This window comes from Apteryx mantelli, chromosome 8, assembly GCF_036417845.1.
Source record: "Apteryx mantelli isolate bAptMan1 chromosome 8, bAptMan1.hap1, whole genome shotgun sequence".
Lineage (NCBI taxonomy): Eukaryota > Metazoa > Chordata > Aves > Apterygiformes > Apterygidae > Apteryx > Apteryx mantelli.
In genome coordinates, this window is record NC_089985.1 from 30,816,159 (window position 1) to 30,839,950 (window position 23,792).

Here is a 23,792-nt window from a genome sequence, read left to right on the forward strand (position 1 = left end):
CGGCCCCTTTAAGGAGCGGGGCGGGGCGTCGCCATGGAGACGGGGGAGTTTACGGCGGCCGCGCAGGCCTGCTGCGGCCCGGCCTGCGCGGGTCGGTGGGGCGGGGTGTGGGCTGGGCTGGGGGTAGGGGTTGGGGGTGTGGGATGTGGGGCAGGGTGTGGGGAAGGGGTCGGAGGGGTGCAGGGGGCTGTGGGGCAGTGGGGGGGGTGGGGGCAGCACATGGGGACAGGAATATGGGGGGCCCGTGGGGCAGGGGGTTGTGGGGAGCCACGCATGGGGACAGGAGGGGGAGGCCCGTGGGGCAGGGGGTTTGTGGGGGGCTGCACATGGGGACAGGAATATGGGGGGCCCATGGGGCAGCGTGGGGGGGGTGGGAGGCAGGAGTCGGGGAGGGCTGGCCATCATGTGGGGCTGGAGTGGGCTGGGGGGCAGCGCAAACTCCAGCCGTGGCGTGTGGGGAGGTTGAGTTGCTTCTGCCCAGGGGGTGCAGCAGGATCGGGGGGGGCCCTAACCCTAACCCACCCCCCCCAGCCCCCAGCCCCACACTGCCCTGACCCCTCACTGCCCCACAGCCGTGGGGCTGCCCTATGCTCCCGCGCCGGGGGGCCCCGGGGTGGCCCTCGCTGTGGGGGCTGCTGGAGGAGCGGGTGCCCCCCGGGGAGTGCCCGGCCGTGCGGCGCATGCTGGGCGAGGAGGCCGTGGAACGCAGCCTGGAGCTGCACGCCGAGGTGGGCCCCCTCCCACCACCCCAGCCCCAACCCCCCCCACTGCGGGCCGCTGGCCCTGGCGCCATGGGGGGCTGCCCCCTGCCACCTGGCCCCCCATGCCCCGCAGGTGGCAGTCCTGCAGGAGCTGTGGCAGGAACGTCGCACTGACAGCCTTGGGGACCCCGCGCGTGGGACCGGCTCGCAGGCCCTCCTGGCTGCGCCCCCCCAGCTCAGGGAGCTGGTGAGAGGGGAGATCCGGCTGCTGCTGCTCGGCCTCCAGCAACGGGCGGCCCAGGAGGGCAGGTATGTGGGCACAGCCCGGCCGGGGGGGGCTGCCCCGCACCCCATGGCCGAGCTGGGGTTTGGGGCTGCACTGCAACAGAGCTGGGCTTGGGGGGCTGCCCCAGCACCCTGTGGTGCTGGGATTTGGGGCAGCCCTGGTGCCTCCCCATAGGGCACTGCAATCTGTGTGTGCTGGGGGTGCCTGTCCCCCTCCTGGCCAAGAGCCTGCCCCCAGGTTCCCGCTGGCGGGCACCTGGGTACTGGGGGACTAGGGCAGGGGCCTGTCCCCACGGCTGCCCTTCCTCCCCGGCCACAGGCTGGGGTGCAGCAGTGCTTATGGGGCAGGCTGTCCCCCATCCACCCCCTTTCCTGGGTGCAGTGCCAGCCAGATGCCCCTGGAGGGCCGTGGCCCTTCCTGCGCAGGGTGCAGACGGGACAGGGACACCCATGAGGAACATGGAGCGGACGGGGGACTCAGGCCTCTTGTTCCCACTTGCTCAGCATCACCCCAGGGTGGCAGAAGCCCTTCAGCCCCCCAAGCACGAGGGCTGTGAGCACCCGCCATGGGTGGTGGTGGGGTCTGTGCCCCAGCTCAGGGCAGGGACCTCACCCAGCGTCTCCTGCAGGGATGGAGGCAGGGCTGTGGCCAGGTACAGCCCCCACGTGGTCAGCTTTGCCATGGAGGGGACTGCGGGAACGAGGCAAGACATACTCTCGCAGGACAGCATGACTCCCAGGTGGGTCTCCATACTGCTCAGCACCCATGGGCCATATCCACCTACAGCCGCAGGCCCCCTGCCATATCCCTGGGCGGGCTGCTGGGAGCAGAGGCTCCCTGGCCCCCTGCCCTGCCTGCAGTGGGCCAGACTCGGCAGTGCCCTCACAGGGAGTGCTGTTTGCCCCTGCTCCCCCAGCTCGGCCTTGGGGCTGGCCCAGCGTCTGGACTCCTTCAGAGACAAGCTGAACATCACCCACCTGCCCCAAGTGCTGCCCCAGCTCCGGTAAGTGAGCAGCTGGCAGGGTCCCTGTCCCCTCACTGGGGCTGTGCTCCCATTTCCTGCTGAGCCACTGTGCTGGCTGCAGCACAGATCCTGCACCCCTTTCTGCCCTCAGGGCTGGTGTCTGGGCAAGGCTGTGTCAGAGATACTGGATGTTGTGTGGTCAGTGGGGGACAGGCACTGTGTTTGGGCTGGTGTCTGGGCCAGGATGCCGGGGTTCTCCTCCGTGCCACGCAGGACACTTGCTCTGAGCCTTGTTTCCCCCTGGGGCATTCCCTGCACCCTGAGAAAGCTCAAGACCCCACGCACACCCCGAGCAGCACCTTGCCCTGGGCTTCCTGCTGAGCCAACACCATGTCCTAGGAGGGGTGCAGGGGGATGCCTGCTTTGGGGCAGACCCCTTCCCTGCGCTGGACACAAATTACTGTCCATCTCTACCCTAGGTCCATGCTGGAAGAGGAGTGCCATGACCTGGAGAAACACATCGCCCACCTCCAGGTGAGTCCTGTGCTCTGTGCATGCGCCGAGGACTTGGCCCAACTGTCATTTGGCTGGGGGTCTGCCCCACTTCTGTGCCGTACAGTGGATGATGATGACCCCACAGGCTCTTATCCCAAAGCAGAGCCTGGCGGTGCTGAGCCAGCAGATGGGGAGAGGCTGGGGAGGGACAGAGAAGATGCTGGGGACCTGAACACCTGGGTTCTCTCCACTGCTGGGGGAGGAGATGCATGGGGTGATGAGGGGGTCTGAGAGCTGGATGCTTGGGTCTTGTGCCCAGCCCCAATTTGCAAGGTGGCAGTGCTCTCCATTGGGAGCCCCAGGCCTTGTGTGTCACTGGTGTGGGACTGTTGTTCAGTTCTCCTCCTGCCCCCCTGCCAGGGAGACCCCTGGGAGAGGGGCAGGAGCGTCTGACTCTGCCTGTCCCCAGCGCTGCCTGGAGGAGGAACACTGTGCTGCCATGAGGCCGCAGGCACCGGAGCCCACCCTGGCAGGTAAGGGGACTGCATGGGGAGCAGAGCAGGGCACACAGGCGAGGCACCTGTGCAAGCCAGGGCTCACACTCAGTTCTGGACATCTGCTGGTGTCAGGAGAGGTGGGGACCCCATGCTGTGCCCTGCATGAAGTGTGGGATGGATACGCTCTCCTGCACCTGGCCTGATGCTCCTTCCTCCTCGCGTCCCTCCCCACAGAGCTGCATGACCAGAGGAGAGCCATGGAGCAGGACTTGCAGCTGGGCCCCTGGCCCACATGCCCCAGCCTCTCCCCGGAGGTGAAGAGCCCTGACCAGCGACCCAGGTAAGCGCTGGGGCCTTTCCTTGCAGGGCCCTGCTGAGATCAGGGCCTGGGATGCCGACAGTGCTCTCTGCCCTGGCACCAAATCGTGCCAGGTGCTCGGGGCTGCCCTGGGCAACCCCCGCTTAACTCTGCTCTCCCTGCAGATCCCCGCTGCGCCCGGGCAGCCCCTTGGGAGCTGCAGCAGGACCTGGTTCTCTGTCCCCGTTGGGAGCCAGTGCACCAGCCCAAAGGAGCCCTGCAGAGGGTTTGAGTCCCTGCGTATGGGGTTGGCCAGCCAACCATGTCACCCGCCAGGACCTGGCCGCGCCGTCCTCCCAGAGCCCTGCCTGGCCTCCTGCCTGGCCGCGCTCGCTCCTCCAGCCAGGGATTGTGGGGTGTGGCCCCCCCTTCCTGCCCTCCCCGCCCTCGGTGCTGCCCCCTCCTCGCTCAGCCCTGGGGCGCCACCGGAGGCTCCTGCCCTGCAAGGGGCCCAGCTAGGGCAAGACACCCAGCGCGTGCATGGGGAAAGGCCAGCTGCCCTCTCTGCTCCGTGAGATGCTCGCTGGACCCCTGCAGGGACTACGTTCTTCCCCAGCAAGGCAAGCCCCTGTCCCCCATGCGCTGGCTTAGCCCTGGGCTGGATTTTATAGGTCTGAACAGGGCAAGGGCTGCTGGCCACTGGGTGGGGGCAAGGGCAGGAGCCAGGGCCTGGAGCATTCCCTGGGGCCCACCCTGGCTGCTTAGTGCCAGCGTTGAGCATCCAAAGGGGAAAGGGTGCACCCAGGGGAAATAGGTCCCCCACTGTCCCTCTGAATTCCCCCTAGCTCCCCAAAGAAGGGCACAGCGGGACACGGACTCAGGAATATAAATCTCATTAAAGTCTAGGATACTTTAGAACTCTACACCGGGAGAGACACTGGCACAGGCAGCGCTACCCAGGGACGCGCGCGTTATTGCTAACAATTAGAGGTGAACGGTAGCGTCGTGACACATGGGGCAGGGCACAGGCACCATGCGGGAAACTGCGCCTCTCCACGGCGTCGCACAGGGGGCTCGGGACTGGGCCACGGGAGCTGGAACATCCTGCTGGGGCTCAGCACCCTGCCGCCCGCTGCCCCTGGGGCCTGGTGCTTTCCGTGTCCCCTCCAAGCCACGCTGTGTCCGTACGGAAGCCATGTGGCTCCAGACCCTGGCAGGGGAGCATGGTGCTGGCTGGGAGGGGACAAGCTGGGGTGGGAAGGGTCCCACCCCATCCTCCCCAAATCAAGAGCTAGAGCCAAGAGACTGTAGCTGGAAGACAGATTTTAGACCGCTCGGCTTTGCCCAGTGCATCCTGCTCCACTAATACTGGTTGGAGACCAAGTGTCCCCCAGATGGCTCGGAGTGAGTGGGCTGGCTCAGCCCCTCCGTGTCTCCTCTGGTATCTCTCGTTAGCAGCAGCTGGGGGGGGCAGTCCATCCTGCTCTCCCTTAGCACCATGGAAGGTCCCCCCCTGCCTGTGCCAAGGCTGTCAGGGAGAGCTGGGCCCTGTCCTTACCCTGTCACCTCCAGCCAGGCCTGAAGTGCTCCTCAGCCCTCCTGCCCCACCACGGGGCAGGGAGCAGCATGGAGCCGTGCCCATGCTGCTTACAGCTGTGCCCAGCTTTGCTGGTGCTGCCTGGCCACCCATGTGGGCACCCACAGCCCCCCAGCAGGGTGCTGTGGTGTGGGGGCTGATGGGGGGGTACAGTGCTATATATATGGGGATGGGGGGGCATACTGTGGGTGTGTGCACACACACAGCACGCCTCCTGCATGGCCACGGGGTACCGTGTGTGTGCATGCACACGTGCACAGTGTATGTGTCCATCCCATGTGTGTAGCGTGTCTGCAAGGGACACACACACACACACACACGCGCGCGCGTGCACACGTGTGCCTAAGTGCTCATCTCTTGTGCTGTGAGGTCCTGCGGCTGGTGCAGGCAGCAGCTGTTCGCGGCGCTTACCCATCTCCCTGTGCCAGCCCCGCTCTTGGCACCGTCCCAGCCATGCATGGCCACCCATGGGACCCTGCAGGCTCTGAGCCACAGCTGGTACCCAGCTGGGGGTGTGTGTGTGTGGGGAGGGGGGTCCGTGTAGTGCCAACCCCTCCACAACTGCCCTGTGCACACATAGCCCGGGGTACGGGTCAGCCGCAGGCAGAACCGAATCCTGAAAACAGTTGTGCGCCGTTCCGGGGCAGGCAGCACCCTGGGGTAGCCAGGCACCCACCTGCCCCGGGCCCAGACCTGACCTGACACCCTCTCTACCTGCACGCCAGGAGGGTGCTGGGCCCGCTGGGGCCCTCCGCATCAGTGTGGCAGGGGGCCAGGAGCCAGATGGTGCTCCCGCCCCCCCCCAGCCCCGGGCCGCTCGCCCCGCAGGGCAGGGCCCCTGCAAAGTGCCTCTGGCTCCTGGCCCTCCTGGGGCTGGGCCCCCTCCTCTCTTGTCCCAGCGTCGCATCCAATGGTTACCGTAAACACGAGGGTTAACAAACGCCACGGGGGGGGTTAACCGGAGAGGAGGTAGGGGGTCTCGGGGACAGGCGCTGAGAGCCCCCCGCAGTCCGGTGCAGCCCGGAGCCAGGCTCCGCCAGCGGAAGGTGCTAAAGTGTCACCGCGCGGGAGGGGTTAGAGGGGGTGCGGGGACGGCAGGGGGTCACAGTCTGGAGTCCTGGCTGTGGGCTGAGCCGTTGCTGCCCTGCACGGGGGGCGCAGCCGCGGCCTCGCTCCAGGCCTTCTCTGGGTGCAGGGGCTGCACCTCCAGGTGGCACTCAGTGGAGGGGCTGAACGCCGGGGCGTAGCGCCCGCTGCGGTGCTCTGCCAGTGCCGGGCCCCAGTCCTTGCTTGCCTTGGTGGCATTTTTCAAACGCTAGAGAGAGGGAGATTGGGGAAGAGGGGCAGGGTTAGCACCCACCGTGCTACCCTGCCCCAGCCCTCCACCCGTGCCAGCAGCCCCCAGGGGTGCCCAGTGATGGGCTGCCCCATGGATGCTGTCTCCATGCAGCACCTGCTGCGGGGTGCTGACAGCCCTGGTGGGGTGCAGAGGGTAGTGACAGCCTTGTGGGGATGCCCGGGTGGGATACAGGGGCTGGCCCCTGGGCCACCCACCTCCAGCAGCGTGTCCCCCTCAGAGCAGCACACTTTGTAGATGGCGTAGATGGGGATGCAGATCACAGAGGAGAGTGCCATGAGGAAACCGATGCTGATGGCCCAGGTAGGGTAGACGTAGTCATTGTAGGAGATGGGCTGGTACTGGATCACTGTGAAGACCAGGATGAACTGGGGAGGGACAGGCAGGATCAGCTGGCGGGGAGCAGCCCGCCCCCGCCCCCCCACCAACTATCCTGCTCTGCCCCATCCCCGCTGCCTCCCTGGCCCAGTGCCCCCACCCCAGGGTGGTGGGAGTGGGGAGGGCTGGGTGGGCTCCCTGCCCCTTATCCTGTGGGCCTGGGCCCCGTGGGTGTGATGCTCACAAAGATGATGGCGGGCGAGATGAAGCGCCAGCAGATCTGGAAGAAGATCGGGGGTGGGAAGCCCAGCATCATCTCAATGTCCTTGAAGTAGTTGTGGTGTCCTGTAGGGATGGGGTAGCCATCAGCCTCCGCACGGCCCAGCTGGGCCTGGGAAGACCCAAGCACCCACCGAGCCCCTGGACACCCCAAGGCAGGGGGACCCACCACCTGGGTTCCCCCAACACCAGGCCCTGGGTCCCTGCTGACCTGACTGGCTAACAGCCTCACGCACCTTAGCCGGTCGGAACACTGCGTGCTGCTGACTGGCCAGAAGTTGGTGCCCCCCCCCCCCCCGATTGGTTGGCTAGGGCAGCCTTGCCTCCTGATTGGCTGTGTGCAGGGCACCTACCATAGATGTACATGATGGCCACGCACATGATGCAGGAGATGATGACCAGGGAGAAGCTGGCGGCGTAATTGTCCATCAGCAGGAGCCAGTAGATCCCTGCCTGTGGGAGGGAGCTGTTGGCATGGCTGCCCTTGCCCGGCACCGTGCTGTCAGCATGGCAACGGCACAGGCATTTCTACCAGGGTCGGCATGGCGATGCTTAGCCTGGATACCACCACCATGGTCAGCATGCCAACATCTAATGGCAGGGTTGGCATGGCAATGTCAGGCCCTGGGCACCACCACCTGGGACTGCCATGGCAACAATGTGGCCATGGCTGACAGCATTGGCAACACCCCACTGCCAAGGTTGATGTGGCAACAGTATGGGCACCACAACAAGCACTGGCATGGCAACACTGAGTTGGCAGGATCGGCACGGCAACACCCAGCCTGGATACCACTGCCTTGGTTGGCATGGCAACATCAGGCTCCAGGTACCACCACCACCACTGGAGGTTGTCATGGCAACACGATGGACCTGGCTGACAGTGCTGGCATTGCAACACATCACTGCTGGTGTTGTCATGGCAACACCATGCCCCCCCCCCTGCAGCCTGTTGCCAGCAGCAGCTGTGCCCCCGCTGGCTCCCTACCTGTGTGGTGAGTGGGACGCCCAGCAGGAAGCCTGCCACAGCCACGCCGAGTGTCACAAAGGTCTTCCTGCGGATGATCCACTCATTGCCCACCTCATCCACGATGGCTGTGACCAGTGTCTCCAGCAGGCAGAACTGCGTGGCAGGGTGGAGAGGGCAGCACATCAGCCCAGCCCTGCCCACCGGTCCTGCCATGCCATCGGCCCCACCGCGCTCCCCAACCTCTGTGGCCCTACCTGAGTGCCCAGGCCCAGGAGGATGAGCATGAAGAAGAAGAGGATAGACCAAAGGGGTGAGATGGGCAGCAGGGTGAGGGCCTCAGGGTAGGCCACAAAGGCCAGGCCAGGGCCATGGTCGGCCACCTTGGAGACGTCCACACCCAGGTGGTTGGCCATGAAACCAAGGATGGAGAAGATGACGAAGCCGGCATAAACACTGGTGGCGCAGTTGGTGATGCTGATGATGATGCTGTCCCTGCGGGGAGACGGGGGTCAGGCCCGCTGGGGCTGGCGTGGGGCATGGGGGACACGGAGCTGGGGCGGTGGTGGGGCACTCACCGGTAGCAATTGTTGTGGAACTTGTTGTAGGACGCCATGGTGATGAGCCCGCCCCAAGCACAGCCCAAGGAGTAGAAGATCTGCGAGGCCGCGTCACCCCACACCTGCCGCCATGGCATGGGTCAGTGCTGTGATGCCCGCCCTGGCCTGGCCCTCACTCCCCTGCCCCACACCTGGCCCAGCCTGGCCCCCATGGCCTGGCCAGGCCCCCACACCTTGGCATCGAGGATGCGGTCCCACTGGGGCGTCAGGTAGTAGGTGATGCCGTGGACGGCGCCCTCCAGCGTGATGCCGCGCACGAAGAGGATGGTGAGCACCACGTAGGGGAAGGTGGCTGTGAAATACACCACCTGCGCGGCACACTGGCATCTCAGACCCTGCCCCTGAGGGGCGGGGCCACAGCAGAGAGGGTGGAGCCATGGTGGAGAGGGGCGGGGACTCATTGGGGGAAGGGCCATGACCACAGGGGCGGAGCTGGGCCCAGAAGGGGAGGAGCCATACCCAGGGGGAGAGCAGCCAAGGCCACAAAGGGGAGGGGCCTTGCTCAAAAGGGGAGGGGCCATGTCTGGAGGGGGAGGGGCTGTGCCCAGAGGGGGTGGGGGCATGCCCCAAAGGAGGTGTGGCCATGCTCAAAAGGGGCAGGAACATACCCAATAGGGGAAGGACCATGTCTGGGTGAGGAGGAGCCATACCCAGAGGGCCAGGGCCATTCCCAGAGCGGGAGGAGCACACCCAAGAGGGGAGGGACCATGTCTGGAAAGGGGAGGGGCTATACCCAGAGGGGGGGCAGGGCATGCCCCAAAGGGGGCGTGGTCATGCCTGGCATAGGTGGAACATGTTCAATTGAGGAGGAGCCTGTCTGGAAGGAGGAGGGGCTATTCCAGAAGGGGTGTGGCCATGCCTAAAGGAGCATGGCCATGCCCAGTGCAGGAGGAGCCCTGCCTAGGGCCTCGAGTTGGGGGGGGGGGGCGGGGAGCCCCCACATACTTTTCCTGACGACTTGACGCCCTTGATGAGGCAGAGGAAGACGACGACCCAGGAGACGCCAAGGCAGCCCAGGAGGGGCAGCCGCACCTCGCCCAGGTTCCCGATGTCATCCGACAGGTTGAGCACGTACCTCCTGCATGGGGGGGGGGCCAGCGCGGCGTCAGTGGGGCACCGCCACCGGCACCGTGGGGGCCAGCCCTCCCCGTCCCCCCATCCCCCCACCCCGGTACCTCCAGTACTCCTCGCTGGGGCTGGTGCGCTTCTGCGAGGCGTTGAGGAGGTGGGTGAGGTTGAGGGCGGCGCTGCCGCTGACGTTGCCGTCCAGGACCCCCGCGCAGTCCGGCGTGTTCCAGGTGTTGCTGCAGTATGTCCAGGGCAGCACGCGCGTCATGGACACAAAGAAGTAGTAGAAGGCAATACAGATCACCACGTTGTAGTAGATCCCGATGTAGGTGGACACCACCATCATCCCGTAGCCCACGCCTGGGAACAGCACCGGGGAGGGTGAGCGGTGCGGCACAGCGCAGGGCGCGCAGCGTGGGGGCCAGCGGGGCGAGTGGCAGCGCGCGGTGCTCCGGCCGCAGCTCAGCCCACCACTGTGCACCCCGCTGCCCGGTGCCAGCAGGTGGGATGCGCAGACGCTCGGGGCGCTTCAGCCCCGCTGTCACGCGGGGGGGCTGTCTCGTAGCTCCGAGTGGGAGCTGGCGTCGCTGAGGGACCTGGGGGAGTGGGGCAGCGCATCCAGGGCACGTGGGGCTGTGATCGTCCCTTGGGTCTGTGCTCCTGGAGAGCCGCTGGGTTGGAGTCTCCCCTTGCACCACCACGGTGATTCGGGGGCTGCAGCGGCCGGGTGATGGGGGACAGAGGCCACACAAGTGTGCGAGTGCAGGGAGCCGTGCCCTGGGGCCGGCGTGCCGCGGTGCAGAGTCTGCAGAAGCATGTGCATGGGCTGCGTGCACTGGGCTGTGCTGCGTGGCTATGATGTCCCACGGCGGCAAGTGCAGCAGGCAGCGTGTGTGTGCACGTATGCCAGGGGCGTGCGCAGCATGGGAGCATGCCGAGCAGAAGGCCTCTGCGCCGGGGCAGGGAGCAGGGCTGCGCGTGGCAGGCGGGTGGGCTCTGAGCACTGCCAGTGCACAGCGGGCATGGGATCGGCACCCACTGAGGAAGGGGTGCAGGGGCCGGAGAACGGCTCCGTGACAGCGACCCCGGGGTGGGGGGGGACGTCAGCACTGCAACCTGTTCGGGGTAACATCCGCAGGGGTGATCAGCAGGGCACGTGCAGCGTGTGCAGGGATGCGTGTGTAACAGATGCAGGGGTGCCTGGGGAAGCTGCGTGTGCAACGGTGTGCATGTGTGCAGGGACTCGTGCCACATGTGCAGTGGCGTGTGTGCGCAGCGGCTGTGCATGCACGGCTGCATATGGAGCAGGGGTGTGTGTGTGTGTGTGTGTGTGTGTGCGCGTGCGTGTGCTGGGGCCACACGCCAGGCGTGCAGGGGGTGTAACATGTGCCGGGGGTGTGTGCCGGGGGGGGGGGGTGCGGGCACCCCGTGCCGGTGGGGGCCGGTGGTGGCAGGCAGCCCCTTACCTTTGAACATGGGGCTGACCCTCCAGACGCCGAGGCAGCCCTGGCTGGCGAACTGCCCGAAGGAGAGCTCCATGAAGAAGAGGGGGATGCCGCAAAACACCAGCATGATGAAGTAGGGGAACATGAAGGCACCTGGTGGGCAGGAACCGCATGGTGAGAGCAGGCAGCAGCCCCCCGGCCCAGCCGTGCCCCCAGCACCCCCTGCGGCACAGCGCGGGGAGCTGGGGCCGGGCTGCACCGCGGCACCCCGGGCGTCCCGCCGCCCCGTCCCCGCGGCACCCACCTCCGCCATTGCGGTAGCAGAGGTACGGGAAGCGCCAGACGTTGCCCAGCCCCACGGCGTAGCCCACGCTGGTCAGCACGAACTCGATCTGGTTGCCCCAGTTGCCGCGCTGGAGGTTCTCATCCCGCTTGCTCCGCTCGCCGGGGACGGTGCCGTTCTGCGGGGAGACGGCGGCGCGGGGCGCCTCAGCCGGCGGCCCCATCGGAGGGCCGAGAGCCGCGCCGTGGGGCCTGGCGGCCCTCCGCATCCTGCCCCATGCCGCGCGGCGCGCGCCCCGGGAGGTGCCGGCGAGGGGGAGGGCAGCGCGGCGGCCCCCCCGCCCCGCGCCGGCCCGATGAATAGCTCTCCCCCGGAGCCCGGCCGCGGCGAAGGAAGAGCCTGCAACTCATACAAAGCAGGCCCGGGCGCCCGAGCACAAAGCGGCCTCTGTTCCCGATCCCCCACCCCTCGCGCCCGGCACAGGAGGCCCCGGCTGGGTGGCCGCCGGCCGTGCTTGGGGGGGGGGGGGGGGGGGATCGCCAGACCCCCGGCTCACCCAGCAAAGCAGAGCGGGGAGTGGGGGGCGGTGATTGGAGCAGGTGGGGGGGTGCCCAGACGCCTGGGTTCCCGTCCCGGCTCTCGCTAGTGGCAGGGGCTGGGGGGGAAATGGGGGGGGGGGGGGGTCGAGCCCAGCTGCCGGTTCGAGTCCCTCGTGGTGCAGCACGCTCTGGGCACAGCGGTGAGGCAGGACGCACGGCGTGAAGGGGGCGACCCGGCGCGGTGAGCATGGCGGGTGCCCACGGCAGGGTGCACCCAGCCCAGCTGCCGGCAGTGGACGGGCCCTGCAGGGCGGGCGTCCTGCCCTGGCGCGGGTCCTGCTCCCGGCCCCGAGCAAGGAGGCAAAGCCTGGGCTGGGCACGTGCCAAGGGCGCCACGCTCCCAGCTGTGCCACGGGCAGGGAGTCCCCACCAGGGGACGGGACCCCCTGCCCAGCCACCCCTTGCCATGGCCAGGCTCCGCTTCGGGGCGAGAATGGGCACTTTGTTCCGCACCGGCGGCACAATGCGAGCTCACACCGGGCACCAACAACGGCGCCACGGGCCCGGCACCCCCGGCGGAGACAGCGCCCGGCGCACCGCAGCCCTGTCCCAGCGCCGCCCTGGGCTGGCACTGACGTCCTGCGGGGACGGTGCCCAGCTCCGGCAGGCTGGGCCAGGGGCAGGTGGCATTTCGGGGAGCCGCTAGCGCTTGGAGCGAGGGTGCTGTGCAGCCCCCTGCGCCCCGAGCAAAGAGGAGTCGCACGGAGCCACTCTCCCGCTGCAGCCGCCCTGCTGCACACACGCACACTCGCCCTATGCCCCCCGCACACGCATGCACCCCCCCCCCCCCGCCCCATGCACGTGCGCGCCCCGCGCTCGCTAACGAGTGGGCCGCAAATGGGAGCCGTCGCTTCGGATCTGCTCACGCCGCCGGGGCCGGGCAGCAGGCGCGGTGCACCTAACCGTGTCATTCGATTAGGCCGGCACAGCCGGGACGCCATGCGTGGGTACGCCGGCGCAGCCCTGCCAAGCAAAGCCATCTGCTGCGAGCGGGGCCTGCACGCGCCGGGGGCCGCGGCGGGGGGGAAGAGGGCTCGGCGGCACGGGCGGCTCCGTGCCCGTGCGGAGGGGCCACCTCCTGCCGGGCTGGGCTACCCCGGGCAGCCCGGCTGCAGACGGCTTGGGCTGGGCTATAGGGGGTGCAGCTGGGACCTGGGGGGTGGGATTTATTGTGGGTGCTGCAGGGGGCCGGGACCCATGCGGGGACCTCGGGGTGGTGGGGGTGACGCTGGCACTGTCCCTGCGCCACTCACTTGGGCAGGCTAATCCGATCACGAAGCCTCTGATTAAGCCACTGGGATGCACGCACTAACGAGCCTCCTGCTCAGCCTAATGAGCAGCGTGGCCATGGGGGGGCGAGGGGGAGGCGCTGCAGCCTCCCTGGCGAGGGGGGCACCCCGCACGGCCCCCGCTTCGGCCCAGAGCCCCCGTGCTCTGAGCGACCTCCTGCCATCCCAAAGCCAAGGGCCACCTTGCTCCCTCCACCGGGCTAGAGGCACAGCCTGCCCTCACTCATGGCCCCGTGTGCCAGCGTGGACCCCCACGGCTGGCAGGACACCCAGGCCTGGATAGCAAATGCTCTGGCTGCTTGGCACCTGTGCAATGAGTGTGCCAGGCCTCTGGCACTCCACTCCCAGGACTCTCCGCGGTGCAGGGCTCAGGCACGCTTGTCCCCAATGGGGGGGTGGCCAAATGTGTGCCCGTGCGTGCACAAGCACACACACGTGTGCACACGCTTGCCTGCTCAGATGCTGGCTTGGTGCAAGCTTTTCCGGAGGCCCCCCAGCCCGGGAAGGTCGCCCTGCCCTTTACACTCATTAACTGTCCGGCTTCTCAGCCCGCGCGGCCGGGGGGGCTCGGCTGCACCACAGAGCCGGGGAGCCACGGGGAGCCCAGGCGTCCGAGCCATCTCGGGCAGTGCCCAGCGTGGCCGAGCGGCCCCGGCTGAGCGGGTGACGATTGCCAACCCCACAGCGGCCCCGTCCCTAGTTCACATATGGGGCTGGGGTCCAACCTGGCACCGGGCTGCGAATGGGGAGCCACCCCCAGCTGCACCCCTGCGAGGACACAGCCTCTGCGGGGGCGCCTGCTCCCCCCTCCCCAAATTGGCCGTGCTTGTGCTCCCTTGCAGGCCCAGGAGCTGCCTGGTGTGGGGACGGGAGGGCACGTTGGGGGGGGGGAGGGGGCGAAGGTGCCCCCTGCACCCACGATCCCCTGCCGTGACCCTGCCACACATCAGCCAAAGCAAGAGGTGCCCGGGTGCAAGCGCGCCGGGCGAAGCCACAGCACCCCGTGGGGCACCAGCCCCCCCCCCCCAGTCCGGGGTGCCAGGCTCGGGAGGAGGGCTGGGAGCGGGGGTGGGGGGGCAATGCCAGCGTAGGGTGCCAAAACCCCCTGATGTCGTCAGCTGACGTCACGGCCCTTCGCCATGGCAATGGGGCTGCAGCGGCTGCCAGGCTGCGCGGCTGGGCGAGGCGGGCGCTGCCAGGAGGTATAAATAGATGCTAATTAAATGTTGCTTAAATAACCACTTTCCCAAGGCTTCCCGGGGGGCCCGGCAGGGCAGGAGGCCTGGGGCAGGGCAGCCCTGGCTCCCGAGAGGCCTCCGGGGGGACGGAGGGACGGGGCACTTGGAGAGGGGCCCCAGGGATGGAGGGACGGGTGATTTGGAGAGAGGCCCCAGGGATGGAGGGACAGGTGATTTGGAGAGAGGCCCCAGGGATGGAGGGACGGGTGGTTTGGAGAGGGGCCCCAGGGATGGAGGGACGGGTGGTTTGGAGAAGAGGCCCCAGGGATGGAGGGACGGGTGGTTTGGAGAAGAGGCCCCAGGGATGGAGGGACGGGTGGTTTGGAGAAGAGGCCCCAGGGATGGAGGGACGGGTGGTTTGGAGAAGAGGCCCCAGGGATGGAGGGACGGGTGGTTTGGAGAGGGGCCCCGGGGATGGAGGGACGGGTGGTTTGGAGAGGGGCCCCAGGGATGGAGGGACGGGTGGTTTGGAGAAGAGGCCCCAGGGATGGAGGGACGGGTGGTTTGGAGAAGAGGCCCCAGGGATGGAGGGACGGGTGGTTTGGAGAAGAGGCCCCAGGGATGGAGGGACGGGTGATTTGGAGAAGAGGCCCCAGGGATGGAGGGACGGGTGGTTTGGAGAAGAGGCCCCAGGGATGGAGGGACGGGTGGTTTGGAGAGGGGCCCCGGGGATGGAGGGACGGGTGGTTTGGAGAGGGGCCCTGCGTTTGCCCCCCAGCCTGGTGCTGCGGAGAGGCGCAGCCTGGCCCCTTCGCCCGCTGCTCCCCGCAGGAGACGGTGGCACCGGCCTCTTCCGGGGCCTGCCTCTTTGGGACCTCAGGTCCTCACCCGCCCAGACTGCGCCTGCGTATGGGGCGCGCGGGGGGGGGGGGCGGACAGCCAGCCCTTCGCAGGACTTGCACAGCAGCTTTGGGGCCGTGCAGCCCCGGCAGCGGGAGCCCTGCTCCCACAGCCTGCCGGGGGGGGGGAAGGGGGGGCACGCTGGGACCCTGCCGCACTCCTGCGCTCCCAGAGTCAGAGAGGGGCCCCGCTCCTGCCGCGTGCGGAGCAAAGCCAGCCGGCTCAGAGGGTGCCCAAGCCCCGTGGGTGTCCCTCGCTAAAGGGGCAGGGAAGGGGTGGGAGGGGGCTGCGACGGCAGCTGGGGGCTTTCGGGGAGGGGGCAGGAGCCAGCAGGGCGGGTGCCGGCCACTCCGAGGCAGCGCGCAGCCTGCAAAGGGGCACCCAGAGCCGGGGTGCGAACCGGGGCAAGGGGGCCCCTCACTGCCCTTCCCCAGGGAGCCCCCCCCGCCCCGCGGGGGCTCCTGCCGAGCCAGGCGCAGGCTGCCGGGGGCGCTGCCAGCACCAGCCGCGTGTCCTGGGCAGGGCCTGGCCAGGAGGGCGCTTCCAGGGCGACACAAGGCTGAGCGGGGTCCAAGACCCAGGACCACCCCCCCAGCTCTACCCACCCCTGCCCCCCCCCAAAGTGGGGGAGGCTGCCCAGCCTCCCTCACAGCTCTGAGCGCTCTTTGCCAGCCACCTGAAACAGCACCAGCCCAGCCCGAGGGTGCTCTATGGGGGGGTACGTGCAAATTTTGGCTTTGCTTGACAGCGCTCATGAAACAAAGGTGGGAAGATGATGGGGGAATCTCAGCTAGGCTCTGCCCCTGCAGCACTGAGCAAGGGCAAAGGGGTGCTTTGCACCCCTCGTGCAATCAGTAGGTTCCAGAGTTAACAGCACCAAGGCACAACTTCCAGGCACTCAAGCAAACCCTTATTGCTCCCAACGCCGCTGAGGACGTGGAGGGGGCTGGAGAGGTGGGCAGTGGGGAAGGGTGGGGGAAGACAAATGGGGGTCATACCCTATAGGAGGGTCCCTACCCCAAGGCTGGTTTGCAAATGCTCAGCCTGGAGAGGGGTTTTGCCTGGAGAGCTGCCCAGGGAGGAGCTGCCGCCCCGCAGCGGAGGTCCGGCTGGCACAACCGCAGCCCCCCTGCACCCGGGCAGGCTTGGCACCGCGCCGTGCCCTCCTCTCCCTCGGGCTCCCTGGTCATGGGGCTCAGGGGTGCCCACGCTCCCCCTAGCGCGAGGCGCGGAGCTGCTGCTCAGGCCCCTGCCCCACAGAGCCATCGCCCCGGAGCTGGCGCAAAGGGGCTCGGAGAGCCGCCGTGGCTCGGGGATGGTGCTCGCGCGGCCGCCATCCAGCCCGGCCCCGCTCTTCCTCCCCAGACCCTGCTCTCGCCCCCCGCTGACCTGCTTGGGGGGCCGAGGGGGGCCTGGCTGCTCGCTGCCGCCGTCCCAGGGGCCGCGCTGCCCACCTCGATGACTGCCCGGCTTCATTGGCACCTTTGGGCTCCAGCGCAGCGGCCGCCCGCCCGCCCGCCTCCCCCCGCGCGCCGCCTCCAGCTCTTGGCATCGCTCTCCGCTCGGCTCCTGGCGCCGGCTCGGCCCCTCGCCGCCCGCCCCGCTCCGCCCCGGTGCGCCGTGGCCCCGGTGCCCCAAAGCGCCCCTGCGGCCACCCTGGGCCCCTGCGGCCGCCCAGGTGGGCACGGAGCAAATCCAGCACCAAGGCCTTCCCTGCCCGCCCCACGGCAGCAGACCGCGGGGCTCAGAGCGGGGCCGGGACCCCCAGCTCCCCAGGAGGAGGACTGTGCCACCCGCCGCACCGCGCCCCAGTCTCCCTGCTGCCTTCCCCCAGCGCAAGAGCTCACTGCAGACAGGCAGACGGGGGCGGGGGCCCGCGCGGGGCAGCGCTCTGCCCCTCTGCCGCTGCCATCTCCACCCGCGGGTGCAAACGCACCCCCTGCGGCACACCCCGCCCGCCCCGGCCCGCTCCCTGCCCGCGATGCTCACCGCTGCCGGCCCGGACTCTGCTGCTAACTCCGGGCAGGCCGGCGCCATCCCGCCCCGGCACAGCCAGGATTCAGGAGAGGGCTGGCTACGAGCAGCTCCACGTCCTGCCCTTCCGTGGGGCCCGGGAGCTTTGTCCCACGAGCTGTGCCGGAGCCACCCCCCCTTGGCGGGGGCAGACCAGGGGCAGGCGGCTGTGCAGCGGGCTGAGGACTGGCACAGCTTGTGTCGTGCTTAATGAGGCCTCATTAGCGGGGTCCAGCTGTTTGCAGCCCCTCACGCTCCAGCGGGCAGCGCTGCTCTCCCTGCCGGCCCCGGCGCCTCTGCCCGCTCCCGCTGGGCTGGACCCGGCCGGGACCTCCGGCAGCGAGGTGCCCCCCCTGCGCGAGCAGGCTGGGGAGCAGGATGAGTCCCGCAGCAACAGTCCCGCTCGTCCCGGTGCCGGGACCTGCTCACGGAGCGCGGCGGAGGGCTGCCCCGGTGCCCGCATGTCCCTTCCTGCCCCTGTGTCCATCATCCCCGCGGAGCCATCGGCAGCCCCGCGAGGCTGCTCTGAGGTCCATGGGGACCCAGGCCCGGTGGCACGGCCCCCCCGGACCCACAGCGCCCTCCCCTCGCCCAAAGGGGACCCGGCCCGGCTCCGGCAGCTCCTGTGCTGCCCCAGCCCCCCGAGGCCTCTCCACTGGTCCCCCTTCCCTGGCGAGCCGGTGCGGGCTGGGACCCCGGCGTGGGCTGGGACCCCGGCGTGGGTGCCAGCACAGCGCGGGCACGGTGTCCCGTGGAAAGACGGGCGCTGGCCGTGGCAGGCAGCCATCCCCGGCGAGGCTCGGGGCGCCCCAGCTGTTGCCAGCCCCGTGCCCCGGCTGGGGAGCGCGGCCAAGGCGCCAGCGAGGCGTGATGGCGCGGCGAGGGCGGCGGGGGGGACAACGGGGTCGGCGCTTTCGGGAGACCATCTGGGGTCCGGGCCGCAGCGGCCACGTGAACGGCGCACATGAGTGGGGTGAGCTCAGCCCTGCCGGCCCCCCCGCCCCGCTCACCGGCACCCCAGCTCCGGGGGTCCCTGCACCTCTCGCCAACCCCTCCCGGCTGCACTGGGCAGCCCACGGCTCGGGATGCTCCCACGGGATGGCAGCACCCAACCTTGCACCCATGAGGCACGCGCCAGCCCGGAGGCACCCCGTGCCGGCAGCACCAGGCGCAGCGCCAGCCCCGGGATGCGGTGTCCTCCCGGGCACAGCCCCCCTCCCCGACACCCCCAAGGCGCCCATGTGCCGCCCCTCCGGGCCCGGGAACGCCGCTCCGCGCCCCCCGCTCGGCTGCGCCGCAGTGCCCAGGCCGCCCATGTGCCACCGCCAGACGTCCTACCCGAGCCGTGCTGTCCCCAGCGCCGCAGGCAGCTGCCAGTCCCTCGCGGGGGCTGCCGCAGGCGGGTGCCGAAGCCGCGCGCAGCTCGCGAGGGCACTGCAGGAGCGGCCGTGGCCCTGTCCCAGGGACGCCGGGCCCCGGGCCAGCCCGCTGGAGCGCGGCGCTGCTCCCCGGCCGGCTGGCACGGGGCAATGCCACCCCCCGGGGACACACCGCTGGAAGCGGAGCCCCCCTCGGCGGGACCTCTCCTGGCTCCCCGGCCCTGGGGCTGCACCAGCCAGGCGGGGGCTCTGCGAGCACTGGGGACGCGTGCGGGTTGCCTGCACCCTGCGCACCCTGCCACCCCATCCCCGCCGCGGGGGTGCCCGGGGCAGGGTCGGCGCCCCGGGGATGCTGCCGGTTCCTGCACCCGCCAGGGCCGCCTTTCCCCGGCTCCATTCTCACGGCGCGGACACGATTCTCCCGGGGCGTTCAGGCAGAAAATCCCCCGCTGGCCCCCCCATTGCCGCCCCTTGTTATTCCGGGAAGGGCTGCTGCAGCCAAGAGCTGCTTCCGCAGCTCCGCGCACGCTGCTGGCCCCCTCCCGCCCGGGCCGCCTTGGCCGGCGGCACAACACTGCTGGAGATGTCTGGGACAGGCAGGGCCCCCCCAGCCCTCGGCTCCTGGGAGCACGGTGCCCCGGCACCAACGCCAGCCTGGGATGGGATGGGGCGACGGCAGGAGCCCACCTGAGCCAGGCGCCCCGCAGCGCCCACCACCCCGGCGTCTTGGCCGAACGCTGCCTGGCTGGGCCCGGCCGTGCCAGCAAAGCAACCCTGGGAGTCAGGAGCTGCTGGCAGGGCTGGAGCCGGAACAAAGCGCCCCTGACGAGGACAAAACAAGATGTCCTTAAAGGACAGGGAGGGAGAGGCCATCAGACCCTCCCTGCTCCCCCCGGGGACCCCCTGCCCGGCCACCCAGGGACCGGACCGACCCCTGGGGCTGCCGTGCACACCAGCACCCCATTGAGCACCTGCTGTCACAGCCTCTGCAGTGTCCCGGGGGGCGCCGGGCCCCACTCCCGCCTGCGATTTTGGGGTGAGCACACACAGATCCATGTGGGCATCCACCCGCACGCAACCGCATCCCCCCAGGCTCCCCGCAGGCAGCGGAGCCCTGCTGCAAACCGCAGAGCCTGCGCGAGCAGGACGCACAGACCTGGTCACCCCGGGACCAACGGGAAGGCACAGGCTCCAACGCACAGGTGGGGAAACTGAGGCACGTCAGGGCCCCAGCTGCACATCCCCAGCCCGGAGGGGAACGGAGACCCTCAGCCGCAGCCCGGGCGCTGCACCGGTCTCCATCAGCCCTGTCCATCCCCGTGCCAGGCGGAGTGGGCAACGCCGGGCACGGGGCCATGCCGCGGGCTGCCGCTGCACCTGCCGGCAGGGATTAGAGGGCAGGGCGAGGGCAGGGCAGGAGCCAGGCTTTACCAGGCTATTTGCGCAGCCCTGGAGGCAGGCCAGGGAGATTAGCTCCCTTCCCGCTGACCCAGAAAGCGCCGCAGCCAAGGCCCTGTCCCTCAGCAGCTCATCCCAAGACTCTCACAGCTGGCACCACACTGGGATGCTCCAGGAGCAGGGATGCTCTCGCGGGGACCTGCCCTCCTCCCGGCAGCTCCCACGCTGCCAGCCCGGGCCCCCACGCCTCTGCACCCCCCCGCTCAGGGGCTGCCCCTGGGGGGCAGAGGCCGTGGGCCAGGGCTGCCGGGCTGAGCGCGTGCCAGACCCCGCGGCGTCCCGTCCGACCCCACCGCTCTGAACATCCTGGCCCTGAGGCGGGCTGGTCAGGCACTTCCGAGAAGAGAGTTAAAGATTCACCGGGGGCGAATCCCCTCTGCCCCTGCCCCACGCAGCGGTGCGGTGCCAGGGCTGCTCCGGCTGGGGCAAGGATGCAGCGGCAGCACGGAGACGTGGCAGTGCCTGGGGATCTGCGGCAAACACATTGCACACGTGCAAGAGCGCATGGCTGGGGCACGGACACGGGTGCGCACAGGGACGGCACGTCCCCATGGCAGACCCTTGACCGGGCCCGGATACACGCTCAGCACCTCCCGGTCCCAGCCACGGGGCTGGAGAAATCTGCCTTCCCATCCCGCCAGCCACCCTGACCCCACCACGCTGCCCGCGCCGGGCAGGACGGGAGCCCGGGGCCGGCGCAGCGAGCGGGGCTGTGAGGGGCGTGCGGGCGAAGGAGCCGCGCACACGCATATGCGCTGGGGTGCCTGCGGAGCCCTCCTTGCCCTGCATGCTGCTTCCCAGGGAAGTCCTGGCTCCCAGCCCTCTGGCTAGAGCGCGCAGCTATTTCAGGAAGCCCCCCGGGAAGGGGAGGGCCCTGCAACCACGTCGGCCCCGGAGCTCAGTTCCCATCTACTGGGGAAGAGGCAAAAGCAAGCCCAGCTCAGCCCCTGCTCACCTGCCGGACGCAGCGCAGCCACCCGGGGAGCGGCCCGGCGGGGGACGCTGAGCTCTCCTCAACCCCTCGCCCGCCAGGTCTGGCGCAGCACAGCAGCGACACGCACGGGGACATCGCAGCCCGCCAAAGCCAACACCGCACAAGCGCCAGTCACGTCCCGCGGCTGCCCGGCCAGCTGCACCCGGCCCACGGCACAGGGCACCGAAGCCCTCGCCGGGGCAGGCGAGCGCAGGGCCGACGGCAGGGCACGGCGCTTCGCCCCACCCCGGTTGCAAGGGTGGAGAGCCCGGTACAGCACTGGTGAGACCCAGCTCTGCCAGCATCCCGTCCCGTCCCATCCCGTCCCTCCCAGCTGCACAGCTAGAGCACTGGGCGCATCCATCCCCAGCCAGCCCTGGGGCAGGGAGCACCAGCAGGGTGCATGCAGAGGGGTGACAGCCCCACACCGTGCCCCCTTGGGAACGCTCCGGGGGGCAGCCGCTGCCCTTCGCCGGGAGGCTCTGCACCGGGTGCCGAGAGCAGGCGGAGGAGCGGGGTGGCCGGGGGCTTTCCCGCCTTTGCCGCCTGCCCGCGGGAGCTGGGCCGGGCGATAAGGCAGGGCAGAGCAGCTGAGGTGGGCGATAGCATCTCCAGGCACCGCGGGACACCACACCCCGGGGAGCCGCGCGGGCTCCGGCGAGCGGCGGCCGGCGCCTGCCTGCCCCACGGGGCGCTGCCAGCACCGTGCTGGCAAAGCCTCGGGGTGGCACAGTCCCCAGCAGCGGAGCCTGGGGGGCCACCAGGCCCCGTAGGAGGGGGGAGAGAAAGTGATGGGGCCCTCGATGCACCAGCGCTGGCACCCCCAGGCAGCCAACGGAGCAGGCGGTGCAGCTTGCCGGCACTTCCCCACAATCGGCTGGCAGCGGCAGACCCAGGCGTCCTGTTCCCACGCCCTCGCCCCTGCTCCAGGCGCTCCTGGGCAGCGAGCGCCCTGCATCCACCTCCCCGAGGCAGGGGGCCCACACCGCCCGTCCCCGACCCCCTGCACTCACCAGCAGCCCCTCACTGCACTTATCAGCCATCACTGGAGGCTGGAGCGCGTTCCCGGCTGCCCGCCGCGGGGTCCCTCGCCTGCCCGCTCTCCGTCGCGCTGGCTACGGCGCCAACGCCAGCACGCTTCAATTCGCTGTCAGAGCAAGCTGGGCAGAGGGGAAGAGAGAAACCGAGAGAAACGTGACTGGTGGGGTGGGGACATCCCCTCCCCAGGCCACCCCCTACATCCGGGAACCAGGGGGACGTGCCAAGCGGGTCTCTCCCCCAACCTGGCTGCAGGGCAGGCAGGAGAGAGGCTGGTGGGGGACAAGGGCCCGGGTAGGCTGGCGGCAGGTCCTTCCCTGCTCGCTCCCACCCCCTCCAGCTTCTCCAAACCCCCTGCCACCAACAGGGTCGGCAACTCCCAAGCGTTTCCCAAAAAGTAGTTAAAGATTTACCCAGCGCGGACAGACGGCCTTGCGGGCAGCCGGCTCCCGGCAGTGGGCGTTGGGGGCCACGGGCAGGAGCGCGGGGCCCGGCAAGCTCACCCCCAGCGTGAGCGTGGCCGAAGTGGCTGCAGCACGCGGCAGCACCGAGACTCGGCGCGGAGCAGGGCCAGCTCAGGGCTCAGCTGCCGCGGAGGACACAGATGGGAAACGATTGCCTTCTGCCCCGGTGCGTCGCGGGCACGTGCGGCGCAGGGGGGCCGAGGGGCCGGGCTCTGCCAGGCACCAGGTGCTGCTGGAAGGGGCATGGGAAGGGGCTGCTGCTGCTTCCCCCCAGCCTTTGCCGTGGCCCCAGGGCTGGCGTGGCCGGGGGCCTGGTGGGGGCAGCCGGGGCCAGACCTCCATGGGAGGGACAAGGCGCTCTTGCAAAACACCGCTTCAGTTGTCCATGCAACAGCATCAGTGTTTGCAGCTCCCACATCAGCATTCTGCACCCTGGCCAGCCAGGGATGGACCCCTACCCCTATGCAGGGTCCCCGAATGCTGCCATCGGCGGCCCAGCACCCCAGGGCCTGTCCCCACAGAGCGGCCAGGCTGCTGCCTGGGCTGGGGCAAGTGGCCCCAAAGGTGTCGCGAGGGAGTGTGGTCAGTCGAGATAAAGGGCAGGAGGCCGGGGGATGCGGGCCGGGCCCCCAGCCCCCATCTCCGGATGCAGCCCCTTCAGCACAGGCGGGCATGCTGCTGCAAGCAGATACTGCGTCCCGCTGCCAAACCCCTCCCCAAAAGCGCTCGCATTTCCAAGGGGAGATGAAATGTCATCACTGAGCGGGGAGGACAGGCCCTGCTCCCCGCCTGACACATGGGCACCTGTCAGAGTCAGCAGGCGCACACCTCCCTGCCTCACACCTATCCCCAGCAGGCCAAAGCTGCCCGCCCTGCGTCCCCGAATTCGGCCGAGGGACTCTTCTTCTGCCTGTCCCGGCAAGGGAAAGCGCCAAAGGGTCGGCTCGCCACTCCCCCAGGGGTCTGCCAGCCACCGATAAGGCTGTATTCTGCATCGATGCTGCTGGCTTGGGCTCCCAGGCTGGCAGGGGGGACAGCACCCGGCCAGCCGGGCACCCCGGGGCTGAGGGCTGTAGGGCGGTTTGCTCCCCGGGGCAGACGGGTCTCCCGGGATGCCGGGGCCCCGGCATCGCCCCTCGGGCACCCAGCGCGGGAGGCGGCCGGTGCCCCGCGGCAGGATGCGGCGCTCCCCGCTCCCTGCCGGCCCACAGGCCCGGGGCGGCCGCCGGCACCGGTGCAACCGCTGCCGCCGCCGGCTCCCGCGTCCCCGGTGCGCATCGGCGCCAGCACCAGGCCGGCCGCGGGGCCCCGGCGGTGCCTCCGGGG

The 23,792-nt window shown here is 69.5% G+C and overlaps 2 protein-coding genes across 4 annotated transcripts; one reads left to right on the top strand and one right to left on the bottom strand.

The window, feature by feature from the left end:
- The first annotated feature begins 64 nt into the window (after positions 1-64).
- On the top strand, positions 65-5,630 carry CCDC24 (coiled-coil domain containing 24). 3 transcript variants are annotated; one of them, XM_067301096.1, is made up of 9 exons: positions 65-91; positions 573-728; positions 835-1,010; positions 1,616-1,726; positions 1,904-1,990; positions 2,431-2,485; positions 2,916-2,979; positions 3,178-3,283; positions 3,427-5,630. In XM_067301096.1, exons 2-9 carry the CDS (start codon positions 588-590, stop codon positions 3,758-3,760), a joined length of 1,074 nt encoding a protein of 357 aa, XP_067157197.1. In that variant the 5' UTR covers positions 65-91; positions 573-587; the 3' UTR covers positions 3,761-5,630. The 3 variants fall into 3 exon arrangements, with proteins under 3 accessions (XP_067157197.1, XP_067157196.1, XP_067157198.1); XM_067301095.1 differs by lacking the exon at positions 65-91 and having other exon boundaries at positions 503-728; XM_067301097.1 differs by lacking the exons at positions 65-91; positions 1,904-1,990 and having other exon boundaries at positions 503-728.
- A 146-nt stretch (positions 5,631-5,776) lies between these two features.
- Positions 5,777-11,452, bottom strand: SLC6A9 (solute carrier family 6 member 9). The gene is made up of 12 exons (XM_067301094.1): positions 11,197-11,452; positions 10,914-11,045; positions 9,555-9,807; positions 9,325-9,457; positions 8,553-8,687; positions 8,338-8,441; positions 8,017-8,254; positions 7,781-7,915; positions 7,146-7,245; positions 6,758-6,858; positions 6,393-6,563; positions 5,777-6,153 (listed from the first exon to the last, which is right to left on the bottom strand). The coding sequence occupies exons 1-12, from the start codon at positions 11,441-11,443 to the stop codon at positions 5,941-5,943; spliced, it is 1,962 nt and encodes a 653-aa protein (XP_067157195.1). The 5' UTR covers positions 11,444-11,452; the 3' UTR covers positions 5,777-5,940.
- Positions 11,453-23,792: the final 12,340 nt, after the last annotated feature.

Bases quoted from the DNA above. Each gene is read 5' to 3' on its own strand.
- SLC6A9 (XM_067301094.1), bottom strand. From the start codon at position 11,443: ATGCGGAGGGCCGCCAGGCCCCACGGCGCGGCTCTCGGCCCTCCGATG. The intron at 9,458-9,554 runs GTACCGGGGTGG...CCCCCCATGCAG, and splicing joins CCCAGCGAGGAGTACTGGAG to GAGGTACGTGCTCAACCTGT. The intron at 7,916-8,016 runs GTAGGGCCACAG...CCTGCCACGCAG, and splicing joins TCCTGGGCCTGGGCACTCAG to TTCTGCCTGCTGGAGACACT.
- CCDC24 (XM_067301096.1), top strand. From the start codon at position 588: ATGCTCCCGCGCCGGGGGGCCCCGGGGTGGCCCTCGCTGTGGGGGCTG. The intron at 1,011-1,615 runs GTATGTGGGCAC...CGTCTCCTGCAG, and splicing joins CGGGCGGCCCAGGAGGGCAG to GGATGGAGGCAGGGCTGTGG. The intron at 1,991-2,430 runs GTAAGTGAGCAG...TCTCTACCCTAG, and splicing joins CAAGTGCTGCCCCAGCTCCG to GTCCATGCTGGAAGAGGAGT.